At 47.1% G+C, this 14,634-nt stretch overlaps 6 protein-coding genes across 6 annotated transcripts; 3 read left to right on the forward strand and 3 right to left on the reverse strand.

Moving 5' to 3' along the window:
* The first annotated feature begins 42 nt into the window (after positions 1 to 42).
* On the forward strand, positions 43 to 2,167 carry V1513DRAFT_438191 (uncharacterized protein). Its single transcript, XM_066897031.1, has one exon. The coding sequence runs from the start codon at positions 206 to 208 to the stop codon at positions 1,748 to 1,750; it is 1,545 nt and encodes a 514-aa protein (XP_066755579.1). The 5' UTR covers positions 43 to 205; the 3' UTR covers positions 1,751 to 2,167.
* A 547-nt stretch (positions 2,168 to 2,714) lies between these two features.
* Positions 2,715 to 3,642, forward strand: V1513DRAFT_438194 (glutathione S-transferase; the record flags this gene model as incomplete). The annotated part of the gene is made up of 2 exons (XM_066897032.1): positions 2,715 to 3,135; positions 3,185 to 3,642. 2 exons carry the CDS (start codon positions 2,715 to 2,717, stop codon positions 3,553 to 3,555), a joined length of 792 nt encoding a protein of 263 aa, XP_066755580.1. The 3' UTR covers positions 3,556 to 3,642.
* On the reverse strand, positions 3,577 to 5,731 carry V1513DRAFT_462420 (aspartic peptidase domain-containing protein). Its single transcript, XM_066899933.1, has 4 exons — positions 5,532 to 5,731; positions 5,411 to 5,453; positions 5,232 to 5,352; positions 3,577 to 4,846 (listed from the first exon to the last, which is right to left on the reverse strand). The coding sequence occupies exons 1-4, from the start codon at positions 5,594 to 5,596 to the stop codon at positions 3,903 to 3,905; spliced, it is 1,173 nt and encodes a 390-aa protein (XP_066755581.1). The 5' UTR covers positions 5,597 to 5,731; the 3' UTR covers positions 3,577 to 3,902.
* A 1,144-nt stretch (positions 5,732 to 6,875) lies between these two features.
* On the reverse strand, positions 6,876 to 8,372 carry V1513DRAFT_462421 (uncharacterized protein; the record flags this gene model as incomplete). Its single annotated transcript, XM_066899934.1, has 1 exon — positions 6,876 to 8,372. The coding sequence occupies one exon, from the start codon at positions 8,370 to 8,372 to the stop codon at positions 6,876 to 6,878; it is 1,497 nt and encodes a 498-aa protein (XP_066755582.1).
* Positions 8,373 to 10,231: 1,859 nt separating this feature from the next.
* V1513DRAFT_438204 (uncharacterized protein) lies at positions 10,232 to 11,831 on the forward strand. Its single transcript, XM_066897033.1, has 2 exons — positions 10,232 to 10,684; positions 10,736 to 11,831. The coding sequence occupies exons 1-2, from the start codon at positions 10,658 to 10,660 to the stop codon at positions 11,681 to 11,683; spliced, it is 975 nt and encodes a 324-aa protein (XP_066755583.1). The 5' UTR covers positions 10,232 to 10,657; the 3' UTR covers positions 11,684 to 11,831.
* Positions 11,832 to 12,348: 517 nt separating this feature from the next.
* Positions 12,349 to 14,551, reverse strand: V1513DRAFT_395048 (triose-phosphate transporter family-domain-containing protein). Its single transcript, XM_066895352.1, has 4 exons — positions 13,969 to 14,551; positions 13,853 to 13,920; positions 13,788 to 13,793; positions 12,349 to 13,735 (listed from the first exon to the last, which is right to left on the reverse strand). Exons 1-4 carry the CDS (start codon positions 14,070 to 14,072, stop codon positions 12,648 to 12,650), a joined length of 1,266 nt encoding a protein of 421 aa, XP_066755584.1. The 5' UTR covers positions 14,073 to 14,551; the 3' UTR covers positions 12,349 to 12,647.
* Between the last annotated feature and the right edge of the window lie 83 nt (positions 14,552 to 14,634).

A 14,634-nucleotide genomic window follows, 5' to 3' on the forward strand; every position in this document is an offset into this window, starting at 1 on the left:
CGAACCCGCGTTGGGTCGCCAACTTGTAGACCACGTCAGTGAAGGAACCCTCAATCCGTATCCTAATAACTTTTACGGCCCGATTCAAACATTTCAGATTTTATTCGCCTTACTCTGCGCACTCCCTTCACACAGAGTATTTACCGCACCACGGTCGTATAAACTTTCACGATACGAATTCTCTTACTGGACTGAAACCGTTAGCATGGAGCGATTCGACCAAAATGATACCATTACAGTTTCCGACAATATGGCAGCTTTGAGACCGAAGATCGAGGTCTCTGATGGTAGCTCCTCGTTGTTCGTCCTTGCCACATCTTCTTCCTCGGAACGAAACTTGACCAGAACAACTGCAGAGAGTTTTGTTGATCTGGTTGATTACGACGATTTTCTTGCATTATACCCAGAGCGAGACATGGGGCATGATGAATTTGATTGGTGTTTCATGAGCATGGTTTCAGCCATGCCGGTCTCGCAGGCAATGTCTAGCTTTGCGGTGGGAAGTGATAATTCCTTTTCGAATAAGGAATTTCAGCACGACCAGGGCGTCCACCACTCAGCAACCGATCTTATCGCGGTGGAGCAAGGACAGCAAATGGAAACAGAATCATCCTTGCTCAGGACGGGTGTCGATTACACCAGCCAACGGTCGGAGATCGATCCTAGCCTCGGTGTCCTGTCTCCGGCTAACAGTGACCCCGAGAGTCAAACCAGTCAGAATGTAAATGTCCATGCCTCACCAACAAGAGTGAGTGCATTGGATGAAGAACGCTTACTTCTCACCCCGAATGCGTCGCCTAACCATCATATTTCAGCCTCGATATCACCAGCCTCGCAAGTGCTACAAGAGGCTCCCATGGTCAAAGGAATTGTCCGCGAATACCTGCAGCATAATATCCGCTGGACACCGATTGGATTTACCGTATGCCGGAACAAGCCACCGACGACAGCTAATTCGACAAGCAAGGGGCAGTCCAAGAACATTTCTTTCAATAAACGGGCGGATGCGCACCCATTACTGCTACGCGGCGATCGGCTTAGCCAATTCCTCTCGGTCGAATATCCGAGCCAATTAGATGTCGACAAATGGGCACATCTTGTCATCTGCCACGACTCCGGCCCCTGCTATCCCAGTTACTGCAAGCTCTTTGGCGATGTCTTTGGCAACTGTCCACTAGATTTCCAGTTCGAAAAGCACATCGCCTCACTTAGCCGCTACTACGTCGTCGATATGAGTGATGTTGATGACTACTTCACGGATGAAGACCTTCGGGGCCCTACTAGCCCAACAGACGGAAAGCCGATTTCTGCTCTTAGCCGCAGCTTTATGGACTTCACATTGGCATATCTCTTTCCTGACGGCAACAAGAAACTGGATATTCTTATCAGCCCGATCCCATATTTGGTTGTTCGCTCTAACTGTAAGGGTCCCGGTGTCGGCCGCGCAGGACAGCCGCTTGGAGAGTTACCAAAGAGACCGTTGAACGTGCACCGATTGTTCGCTACCGCGGCGCTACACCAAGTTATGCGGAACTCGGCAAGAGCCGATACACGGATGGTCAATACCGCGAAAATCCAATCTGCCATCGCCATGATTTGGCATAGAGTCCCGCCCAAGTTGAAAAGTCTGTTTATTCTGATGCAGAAAGAGTCGGCAGCTCTGCATTCTAGTATCTTTCCTGATTATAAATACTGTCCCAATCGATCGAAACGAAAGAGAAGGGACGATGCCATCGATAACGAGAAATGATGACCTGGCTTCTCCTTGGTTGAGAACTTGCGCGTTACATTCGATATTAATAACTTACAGGGCTTATAATTATTTTCATATCAGTAGAGTCTGGGTTCTGCTGTTTTATCATTCCTACTTGCGTATTTTTTTTCTCTAGTTTACATTCTCGATTCGATTACCCACTGCTTTGCACTTCTTTGGTATCGTTTTATCTGTCATTGCGAGATTCTGGGCTGTGATCCTGATTTGGTAGTATTTACGTTAGCTGAGGTGTGAGTGATGGAAGAGGGTTTACAAAGAATAACTTAAATTAATTGAAAATACCATGCATAACTATCGCTAACACTTTTACTTTTACCAAAAAAAAACACCATTAACGAACCTCAATGCTAGGAAATACTTTTGACAAATCACATAAAATAGATAATACATGCGAGTGACGTCGTCTTTGACACTCACTCATTATACACTGTTGACCAATATTGCAGAGCGGCTGAGTATAGATGCCGTAGTCTTGAGTTCTCAAAACCAGATCCATGTTCTCTTGTACAAACTTCACTTCAATCCTTGAAGTAATTTCAATAGCAGGTTATAGCAGAGTTGGTTCAGACTTGAGCCAGAACGTCAGAATCAATGTATACCAGCATCGCCATGACAAATAATGAGATAGCTATTGCACAACTTGACCAGAAAATGAACGTGGAGAACGGATCGCACAAATTTCATCCATTTGAGTGCAACAATTCCCTATGCATATAGCTGAAAATGCGTCGACTATCAGAGACTAATAAGTTGTGCAGGTTTGTTTCATGGCGTAGTACCAGTGAGGCTGAACAGAGGATGATTAGTCAACCTTGTCAGCTTCGTGTCAGCTTTACGTCATCTTTGCGTCAGCTTCACGTCAGTTTCGTGGGAATTGGCGAGAGTGAGAATGGTTTAACTTGGGTCCAGGGGACGTATCCTTTCTTCTCATTATTAGTACATGAACTCCAATTTCTTGTTCTTCGCAGCTTCAAGGTTTAAAACTGTCGCGCGGCACTTCTCGTCGACTTCATTGAGGAACACCATGGCAAACAACTTGACTCTGTATACTTTTGGCACGCCTAACGGCTTCAAGGCATCCATTACCCTCGAGGAACTCAATCTTCCCTACAAGGCCGAAAAAATCGATATCACGAAAAACGTACAAAAAGAGCCCTGGTTCCTCGAGATCAACCCTAATGGAAAGATCCCGGCCATTAAAGATGGCGACTTTGGTGTTTTCGAGAGCGGAGCTATTATGCTATATCTCGTCGACAAATACGACAAAGAGCACAAGATTTCCTACCCGCACGGGTCCAGCGAGTACTACGAGATGCTCAGCTGGCTGATGTTCCAGATTGGAGGTCTTGGGCCCATGGCAGGTAAAGCACGCATAACCGCATATTTTTAATCACACTAACACTTGAGCAGGTCAAGCCAGCCATTTCCTTGGAATGGCAAAAGTACGCTCCGATTACGCTATTGAGCGTTACATGACAGAACTGAAACGTCTTTACTCCGTGCTCGAGTCTCGTCTAGCGTCGCATGACTGGCTTGCCGGCGATAAGTTCACTTTAGCTGACATTGCCACCTTCCCTTGGGTGCGCGGTGCACCAAACTTGCTTATAGATCTGAATGAATGGCCTGGCGTGAAGAATTGGTTTGACCGGATCTCGGCAAGAGAAGGAGTGCAGAGGGGCCTCAATGTGCCCCCGTCGACCATGACTCCAGAACAGATTAAGACCCTTTGGGCCAATATGAGGAACAAAATTGCCTCGATGGAGAATACCGACAAACACTGAAGAAGTTTGTCAGTTAAATAATTAGTATTAGAATAAGTATATTAGCATGAAACAAAACCAACAATGAGCAACTAACATATAAAACCCAATAACATTGTCCACACCACTCCCCTGCCTATAATTAACCCCTGGTACAACACGTGTATATAATGATTACCACCGCTATGAGGTAATTCCCGTCTATTCGAAAATGATAAAATAATAGCAATTAACAACGTGATTTACCAACACCATGGATTTCCGTCCCAAAACAACCCCGACTGTATAATCGTCCGAATGCCTTATAATCAATGACATAGGACCCGACATGACACACATGAATTGAACTAACGCAAACCTTAAATATCTTAGTTCGCTTTAGCCTTTGCCAAGCCAACAGTATTGTTGCCAATATCGTAGATGGAGTACCATTTGCGGAGGAAGGCATCACCAAGGATGACGAGCGGACCAATAGGCTCAGGGAAGTCCATTCCCATGAAGGCAGAGATACATGAGCCCTGGACCTCCATGATGTAGTCCTCAGCGGAGATGGCAAAGTCGTAGCCGCCGAGATTGAAAGAGATCTCAGGGAGCTTGCTGCGAACGTCGCAATCAACGGTGTACTGTCCCTGCCAGTTCTTCGTGGCGCCAATCTCCATGTTGAGAATCTCGGCAAGACCAGTTGGGAGAGCAATGAGGGAGGTACCGGTATCAACAATGGCGCCAGTGTTCTCAAGATCAGCAATCTCGTTGCCGAATTTGATGCTCTTAAGTTCGACCTCCCAGTAGGCCTTGCGGCGGACGGGGAGGGTAATGATATCACCCTCATAGTAAGACTCATCAACACCACCGAATGTAGCAATGCCACCAACCTCCTCATTGTCGCCGAGGTAGAAAGAGAAAACAGGCTCGTCAAGAAGACCCTGCGAAATAGCATTGTAGACAGGAGGAACCATTTTGTTAACGGAGATGGTGTCGTATCCAAGTCCAAGGATACCATCAAAGCGGCCGAAAGCAAAGGCAAGACCGGGCTCCTGGGTAGCCTCAGCGAAGTCCTGGTTGGTGATGGTAAGGTCGCCAATGGTCAAGACATCGTTTGAGACGAATCCAGACATGGAACCAGAGCCATACTGGATCTCGAAAGCAGTGCCATTCTTCTTATAAGTAGACGACGCAGAAGAGTCGTACTTGGTGTGAAGATAGCAGGCAATTGAACCGCAGCTGACGGAAGGAACCCACAAGTTTGAGGATCCAGTGTCAAGGATAACCTTGAACGTCTTAGCAGGAGTGCCGAGGGTGATCTCAGTGAAGTCTATATTTCCAGTTAGTCAAAACTTCTCAGATGACCCTACTGGATAGATAGATGAATTTGTCAAGGATGATCGGAATAGTTGGGTTTGCGTCCCCTTTGCAGCTGGCAGCAGCACGTAATCTAGACTTTCGAGAATTACCCTAACCCAGTATTGATTACTCACACCAACTTCCACAATTTACCGCACTTCCGCGTTTCATTAGTTGGTAGCAAATCCAATAACTAAAATCAGCAGAGAAAATGCTGACTCAAAGCGTCGAAATCCCTGATAATTTCAAATCGTTGAAACTGTGGCTTGGTTGGGGACACCATACGATCTTGCAAAATGCAAATATGCACGCACCCATTCATCTATCTATCCAATTCTTTCACAAGATAAACTTACATTGCGCATTCAAGAAGTTGGTAAGCGGAACGTTGTGAGCGGCCTCAGCATCGAACTCCTCACCCTTGTAGTTACCAAGGTACTTCTGGCCAAGGGCCTTCATGTGAGATGTCATGTCAAGCTATACCAATGTTTTTGTCAGAATAAACATCAGACCATAATAAGACGACGATGAGTACCTTGGAAAGCTGCTCAGTGAGAGGAATTTTCTTCACATTAAGCCTAGATAGAAGAAGGACTTAGCTTAACTCATCACACACTCCAATCACACTCTCAGAGCGCCAATAACGGGAAACGAACTTGTGAACTGCGGCCTCTGAAGAGCCCAACAGGGCGCCAAGAAGTAAAAGAGCGGAAACTTTCATTATGCGGTTGTAATGTGAATAAACGGGGAGTTGTGGATGTGGCGAAAAGAAGGAGAGGAATGGAAGCAAGACTAAGTGCGTGCCGGCGTTGGACGATTGGGACAGCACTCCCCCCCAATCTGAGCGGCAAAGTCAACTGACAATTCGGACTTAGCACCGCCGCATGCTGAGCCACATTCAAGGTAAGGATTAGCGGTGGCTGTGTACAAGCTCTTATCTCTCGCAACTGCGAAAAAGCCTCGATCCGATGACGCAACCTTGCTAGAGAAATTCCTAACCGCGAACTCTCTTATCTGGTGGCGCACGTGAATTCATGAGCACATATGTTTTTAGCTCCAATGGTGTATTTACAGTCAGTGTATTTCCCTTGTATTCCATATAATCCACGTTTTATACCACAAGCGACTATGACTTGGGACATCGATAGCGTTCCACATGGTTTGTATGCGACTGTTTAATTTGTTCGTCGTTTCCCAGGCAACATACCACACGCTTAGTCTTCTGTTCAATGGAAGACCTCATTTAACAGATCATTCTACCGAATACTCAGTGAAAACTGCCATACTGCGGGCTTCATATGTATATGCAACAGCGTTAGTTTTACGCGGCGCAGTGCATCTGTGTGTTGATTACTCCTGTGCCGGGCAATATACAATTCATAGCTCCCTTCATGGGCTGAAGAAAATGCCACAAATGAACAGCGTCGCCAATATTGTAACTAACTATTCAATGAAATCAAAGCGGGGGAAATTACAATACAATAGCCCGGCAGGATATCATACAAGCGTTATATGTGCCGTCGCCGCGCTGCCTGCTAGACTCTATTATGTAGATGCAACACAGATGAATATTGTTGAATCTCGGGACAGCCTGAACATATACCAAACACCAGATCGAGGAATAGTAACTCGTAACAGCTTTTACATTACACAAATATTAAACAAAATGAAAAGTAATCGTAATTAGTGAGACGACATGATACGACATGATACGACATATTAAACGCAGAAAGGTTCCTAGAGAAATCATAACGGTCATTATAAAAAGTACACGACAATACATTGTAATGAACGGCGATGTATAAAACACAAAGGTACTCAAAAATAGAACTTTTGCCCTGAGTCCAATCTTTATCGTAAATCCTGATGGTACGCGTCCATGAATCAAATGCCAAAACAGTTTAGAAAATATCACCAGTCCAAAAACGCCTCTCCCTCCATTCCGATTTCCATCTCTAGTGTGCAATTCTCACCATCATTGTCACACTGCTTCGCTTCGTCTACTCGCGATGGGTCCTGTCGGTACTACCTTGGTCGCGAAGAGCCATCATCTCTTTCTTTAGTTCACTTTCTGCAGCGGCGGCCAGTACACCAACTGAGCCAATCTCCCAAGCTGGGTCGGTTCCCCGATGACCACCCCTAGGGATTGACGCAGCAGAAGAGTTACTTGGGTTCAAAATCGGAGGACCAGTTAGCTGCTGGTGGACTTGTGGCCGGGCATAAGGTTCGTAACCGTGCAGTGTAGCCTCAGAACGATGCCTTGCATGACCGGTGCCACGTCTCCGTGGTAAATTGGGACCTGAACTAAGGGACGATATCGGTGGAAGAGAAGGATGGCCTAACACTGGCGAACCTGGACTATTAGCCCGTGGCGTTGCATTAAGTTGCTGAGTAGGTTTCGATGTACCCGCATCAAATATTGATGTTTGACGACGTCGCTTGGGCGAGATCGAATCGTCAGAAGTCGGATTCAGTATAGATCGGGTCGGTGACCGGGGAATTCCATTCCCCAATGGTTGCTGCTGGCCAATAACTGTAGTAGACGAAGCCGATGCCGCAGAAGAGTTTGGAACTGACGTTAGGCTTTCCTTTTGACCACTCGAAGTCTTGTCTTTCTGGATACCAGCACTATTTGGCTGCCAGTGGTGAAATTGGATTGTAGGCTGCGATGGAGGGGGAGAGGGAGATTTAATATTCTGATAAGTAGGTAAGCGATGACGATAGTGAGGGTTAACGGCAACAGAAGGGAACTCAACCTGTCGAACCTGTAACGGTGGGGTGACCGCAGCCCCGGAAGGACGATGCTGATATTGAGGATGCTGATGCTGCGGCCCGCCAGGGGAATGTTCTTGTGGAGAGAACGTCGACGGTACTGGCCCCGTAACCCCGGTTACTAGTGCTGGAAGAGATGGCGCTGGAGGTGGTGGTGGCGGCGGCGGAGGGGGCGGTGGTGCGAGTGCCTGGCCGCTGTGCTGGGCTGACAATGACGGTATGGCCTGCGCGCTTTGACTTCTATGATGATGTTGATGATATCGTGGATCAGCGACGGTGGCGGCAACAGCTTGGACGGCTTGAAATTCATGTTGCTGTTGTTGCCAAATACGAGCGACATAATCTCGGATCCACTCGGCTGTCGCGCCAGTGACACCGTTACCTATGAATAAAAACGGCATCATACTTGGAGGGATGCCATATCTTATTCCTTCTCTTAACAATTCCAAATCTTTTCTACGTAGTTCTAGCCGATGCTCCTCCTGCTTTGTCCGCTCCTCCTCAGCACGTCTCCGTTCTTCCTCAGCACGATATGAGAGCGCATGACGAAGTGATTCGTCCGAGCCCTGCCAGGAATTGGGCAAGAAGCCCAGAAGACCGGCGACATTATCGACAGTGGCAGATGGAGGCGGTACTGGTGCGGAAGACGAAGATTGTGACTGCTGCTGTTGCATATGCTGAGGGATAGGTTGAGGATGTGCGTCGTGAAGGCTCTGGACGTTCATGATTCTACTTCTATATGGTGAGGATAAAGAGCGAATATGGAGAATAATTACTGGGCTAAAACGGTAACGCTGGATGAAGAAATGCTATCGATGGCGAATGAAAATGCGGCCAAAGCGGTAGACAATACTGCTGGGATAAACATAAGGAGATCTGCAGATACTTATTAGTTAGTTGAAGCCATACCAAGAGATTGTGAGGATTTTGTGGAAGACGTACATTAATGCAAAAGCTCAGTTGAAAACAAATTAGATCGATTTCGACAGCTGGACCACAAATCTGTACCGTGAGGACCGATAATGAGAGGGATCGAGAACGAAGAGTGGCGGTCTTCCCCGCGAGTCAGCAATCAATCCTGAATCGCACGACAACAAGACCACGAATGGAACAAATATGATAAATCGGCCACTCACGTTGGTGGCAGCAAATCCTTGAACGATTGCACAGTTTTGGAAGCGATTCGAGAAAGGAAAACCGTATTGTGTCTGGTGTGTGCCAATGAGCGGAAAACCACACCAAAAACAGGGTTGAAACACACAGATCACACGCGTACTGGAACGCCGCAGGAATCACAAGGGTGGAAAAAAACAGGCAGGCAAAAGTGGCGCGCACACTACAACAAGGCGTGCCTTAGGGTGCAGGACGGCAGCTAACGACGACGGGGAAAAAAGTCGAGGCAGCGAACGAGTGCGTTGAGGAAGGTGACGGTTGGCCAGACATATGACGGCTGACCACGAAGGCTGTGAAGAGGCAGTTAGCAATTTCCCAAATGGGCACGTTGTTGCTTTTTCTCGCAGTAGAATTAGGCGGCAACCGGCAAAGGTTTCGCCAATTGGTTCATGAGCGACCCGAGTTTATATGATTTATATACAGTCTACTGACCATCTATAGTGCCTCGAGCACTGCATCCAACCTGCTAAACTTTCTCGTGCAGCTGCCACGCGTCAGCTCATTATTTAGTAGTAGTGATAAAGTGCAAAGACTGCGTGCACCTGGATAACTTGCTACGCCAGCAAAACACCGGGCCGTGGGCAGCGGAAAGGACAGAGTTGACTCCAAGCGGTGTTTTCCTATTCCTCTTTTTGTCGTGTATTTATTAGACTTTAGGACGGTCTGAGCTCTGTCACGACCAGTGCAGCGACCTTGATCCGCAGAAGTTGCTCGACTTATTTGAGGTCAGTTTTCGCCATTTCCCTTGCCTGTCGTGTTCTTTTGCTAGGCAAGTGGACGAAGGCGTCCCGAGGGAGTGGGGAGATGCGAACATAGTCGACTTTGAGGTCGGTAGCACAGCGATTTTTTTGTGGGTTCCATATCTCGGGACATCATTGCCGCACGTGCGTTAATGCCACGCTTGCCCAATGCGGAGTCTTCTCTTCCAAATGCGGCCTAGTGCATACGATCTGGTGTCTATTGACGTGGCCCATTCAGGAACCCCCTTGCATCATGTAGCAACCCAATTCGGCAAGTGGGCTCGTTTTGGCAGGGCAGCGACCTCTTCAGTTGCTTGCTTAAGGCAACCCCTGGTCAACAATTTCGTGCAGCACGTAAGAATAATTTGATCCGGTACCCCAGATATATTACAAACCCGGCAATTCTCGTAATATAGTCATATACTTCTCAAACATCGTAGCATGATGTGCAATGTTTTCATATGAAGAAATCAGCTTTTCACTGGGGCCGCATTTATATTCTGCTGCTTATAACTATGCCACATCTTTGATACCTCTTGACTGGATGGCCCGGCAGACGCGGCAGACGCTCGTAACCGAAAAACATTGCTAACTTATACGAGGTGGCAGCGCTGGAACAAAAATCTGCAAAACTGTAAGTTTAGGAACGCTATGAGATCGATGATGGGTCCGCCAAATTACCCAAAGCGTATTAGGTATCTGATCGCAAAATGCCACTCGCTGTCGCTGACTCGGTATACACAGTGAGAATATTCTCCGGTATACAGTTCGTGAGTCGTATTACTAGCGGTCGGGCTTAAGCAGGCCATCGTCCTGTGCAGAGTTGTGCGTAGCCTTTGCGTAGCTTGTGCCCAACTCGACGGTCCTTTGGATTCGGCCTGACACGAAAAGTCCCGTATGCTACACTGACTACTCTCCATCGCCATTAATTACTAAATCGAACAACTTGCGGTCCGAAGCAACACTTCCGAATATATCAAGCTTCGATTTCATTGGCGTGTGGTTGTGACAAAGAACCTACTATCTTCGTCGAACACAACTGTCGACCGTTTACAGGGACTTTATGTAACTTTCTACTTAATTTCAAGAAAAGCATCATGCGTCAACGATCGAGAATCTTGGCTGTACGTCCTCCACTTTAGTTGTTAATCTTTTGCTAATCCTCGCAAATTCAGACTGCCTCTAGATATCGTTTCTTAATCCGTCCAAGCCCGCCGTCTCCCGACTCGATATCACCTCACGACCTAGACTCGAATACGACGCTATCGTCTCCCACACGATTATCCGACTTTCAAGACTCGACTGGACAATCTCCAGCTTCTGATGCAGGACCCCCGAAGCTGTTTAGCGCGCAGGCAAGCTGCCAGCTTCCAGATTTCCCCCCGTTCGAGCTTTCCGAACCACTGGATGCTGAATCCATGTTCGCGACTATCAGTACCCACATGGAAAACGACGAGTCATTTTGGCACGTCTCTGACGAGCTGGCGCAAACTATACGGCAGACTCTGCGTGGTAGATACCAAGGTACGATCGTCACCAGCGTCTACGCATCCGACAATTACTGCGCTCCCGCAGCCTCTGCTAATGTTTCGATCAGCAAAATCGTAGAAGCCTCTGACCTGGACGTTACTGATGCTAGTGTTTCAACTGTCATTGTTCATCCTGTTGATACTGTTTCTGAGAGTACCAAGCCAATAGAGCGGGAACTGGGGCAGTCTGTGGAAAATCATTATGTATCTTCTCCTACGCCGTCGTCTCCTACTGACTCTCTATTTTCTACAACACCCGAAGAACTCAGTTCACCAGACACAGACCGCCATGAAACAGAAAGACTTGACGCTTCGGCAGCAGCATCGCCGACGCCATCACCACCACGCGTACCGCGGCGTATACACTGTTTCCATCACAACCGATTCGAGCAATACTGCGCCGCATGCCTCATGGAGCAAAAACAATCCGTTATCCTTGAGCGGAAGCGATTGCAAATTATGGACGCGCTGTTACAATCTGTCGAGGACGAGAATCGTGCAACTACCTCTGCAAAGGCGCGGTATTTGGGGTATGAAGCAGCTAAAATTGTGACGGATATGATGAGAGGGAAGAAACTCCACGTGGAAGAATAAAAAAAGTATTTGCTCTTTATACCATTTTGATTCGAATGTGCCCTGATCACTGCTCATTGTACCTTACTGGTAGACTGGCAATTAACCACAGACTCCGCTGTCAAAGCTTATAATAAATAATGGTTTACATGTGTTTAATATACAGCCGTCATACCCGGCAACAATAGTAAGTCCGGCAAACTCTAATTTGTCTAAGCTTAAATCTCTCAGGCACGATATCACCTTCGCTATAAACCTAACCCAATGTGAAATAGATGGCCGGTTAGTGTGACCGAGCTCTGTTCTTTTTTTTTTTTCTTCAGTTGTCTAGACTTTCTTTTCGAAGAGACCTTGGGACAGAAGGGTAGGGCATATGCATCGGTAGCTATTTTACGAAAATAGTGCGGTCGCTTTAACGGCCGCCGTGTTAAAGGAAAACTTTGAGAGCGCTCCAAAAAGCCCTCCTTGTATCGAGCAGTAGACTGACGGGCTACTGTTGTGTTCCCGTATGAAGCGGGAAATATCAGCCCTGTTGCGGACTCTCAACCGCCCGTCGTAGCGGCGGCGATTAATATCCACGTAAGAATTAATTATTGGAGCTTGGAAGGAATTCGGATCAGAATACGATGTTGGCCGGTCACGACGGTGGACGTAGCCGCACAGTGGCTTTAGACGAATTGCCAATAGGTCCTATCTTGGTACAATGTGAAGAAACCAGAAACCAAAGCAGACATAGTTTATTTATTAAATAGGAGCCATATATCCTTGTATCTAATAAGAAAGCACACGTTATGCCATCCGAGCCGTAAATTTAAACTCCTCATGTATATTCCCAAAAACGTCATGTGTCATGTCCCTCCTGCTACCAGCCAGATCAACAAATCTATAATTGTGATAGCAATACTGAATAGTCCAGAATCCCAATGTTTTATCATATGCCAAACAAATGCAACGCAACATAACCCAAAACCCAAACAAATGAAAGTTACCGTTTAATCTCGCCGACACGAATATAGGACTGCGTAGTGTCGACAACAACCGCAGATCGCACGTCATCAAAAGCTCCGTCTACAACTCCGCCACCTATCCGCAACATCTGTGAGTAATACAGCACGATGGCGGCAGATAATGACATCATTAGGCATGCCGCGGCGACTCGTTTCCGTGCCCGCGGAGTCATAGTCGAGTAATATTTCTTATATCCCTGCTTGTCCGCAGCCTGCGCCAGCACTAATAGTGGTGAATTTCCGAACTTGTAGCCAACAAGCCCTACAAGACTAATGAGATATCCAACGACTTGAATCCGCGAGATCGGCGTCCGCCAGAGAAACGTAGACACAAGCACAAGGACGATATCTTTGAGGATACCACACAAAGTCAGCACGAGCGACGACGTACGCCCGATCAAGAACACAACCGACACATTCAGCATGAACGCAGTAAATGCGTTTAAAAACAAAGTCCTAACACCCACCTGCCCTAGCGCAGCAAATGTGAGCTGCTTCCGTTCGTCCGATAGTAGGAAGAGGAAAAAGTTGGCGACAGCGCATATCGGCGAGAAGTGGTAAAGGCAGACTAGTGGGTCCATGGGCTGTCCGTAACATTTCTTGCCGTTGTACACTGACGTATCCTTCTCGTCGGGTAAATGCAGGAGCCGATTCATCATGACAAGCCGAAGTGCTTCAAACACAATACCAGCTAACTCAATCGCCACGCCACAAACCGAAAAGTTGATTTCGCCAAACGACGCGACAAACACTCCAAACACGATCATCCAAATATTCGCCAGAACATCTAAACGGAAAGTTTCCTGCCGCAGAATATAAGACACTATAAACACCGCGACAGGAGTGGTCGCCTTGAGCATCTGAATAAACGAGATGTTAAGATACATGTATGCCTGGTTACTACAGACCAGCGCGAGGGAATAGAAGATCGCAATCGGCATTATTCGCCGCAAATACACTGTCTGCGATATGACGAGAGACTGCGGTCTGTACAAGTTCGTTGTCTTGGACAGTAACTGCGTTGCCAACGCCGAAAACACTAGGTGCCATGTCGTCAAAAATATTGCTGCCGGTCTGTTAGGTTAGTTCGCACTGGTTCAGATATTATATAGACATACGGAAGGCTAGACGAATCATAGTTAAATTGTGATCGCAGATCACCCAAATTACAGACAGAACTTACGAAACCGAGAATTGTATAAAATTGCCTTATTAAACAAAATCACCGATGAAGAAATCCCAATCCATATCCTAGGTTTGTGTTGGCCCGAATATTTCTGAAAATTATGCTTTACTTACAGCGCAATTGCCGTCGAATTGGTAGGTGACTTAGCCTTCAAAGTCGACGACAGGAGCAGTCCCGCACCACCAGTCGTTGGCTTAACTTCGTCTCCAGCTCCCATATCTTCAACCTCTTGAACGACATGTAAATAGATGAAGCATGCGCATAGATAGTTGCTACCAACGAACGTCGAAGTTAAGTGGAGATCATGTAAGTCAGCAACAGATGGGACTCGACGGTAGTCAAGAGGAGATGCATGACGCTAGTCAAGAGCAGCTGCATGACATGCGTTGTCAGGAACGAAAAGCCCCTCGAAAAAATCTCGCAAACCCGCAACATATGAGAAATTTAAGCGGTGCATTTGGCAGCCTTTTGGCCCCGAAGAACGAGCTTAAACTCTCACGCGGGATTTGCAGTGTACAGAAGCATCTGCTACGTACGGCGGGGATAGGACCCAACGTGGCGGCATCCCAACAGACACTGCCACTTGACATCATGCACTCAGTGATGTACTTGAGCATGATGTTATTGGAAGCATTGAAGTTGCGGTCAAGGACCGAGGTTCACGAATGTGCGCGGTGCCAAACTTCGTCTTCACTTGTATTACACGCCAACAAACCGCGGATTTTAAACATTACGAACAAAATGACGAGACCTGGTTGTCCTGACTTGCATGCACACCT

This window comes from Lipomyces chichibuensis (assembly GCF_038497645.1).
Source record: "Lipomyces chichibuensis strain CBS 12929 unplaced genomic scaffold V1513scaffold_4, whole genome shotgun sequence".
Taxonomy (NCBI): Eukaryota; Fungi; Ascomycota; class Lipomycetes; order Lipomycetales; family Lipomycetaceae; genus Lipomyces; species Lipomyces chichibuensis.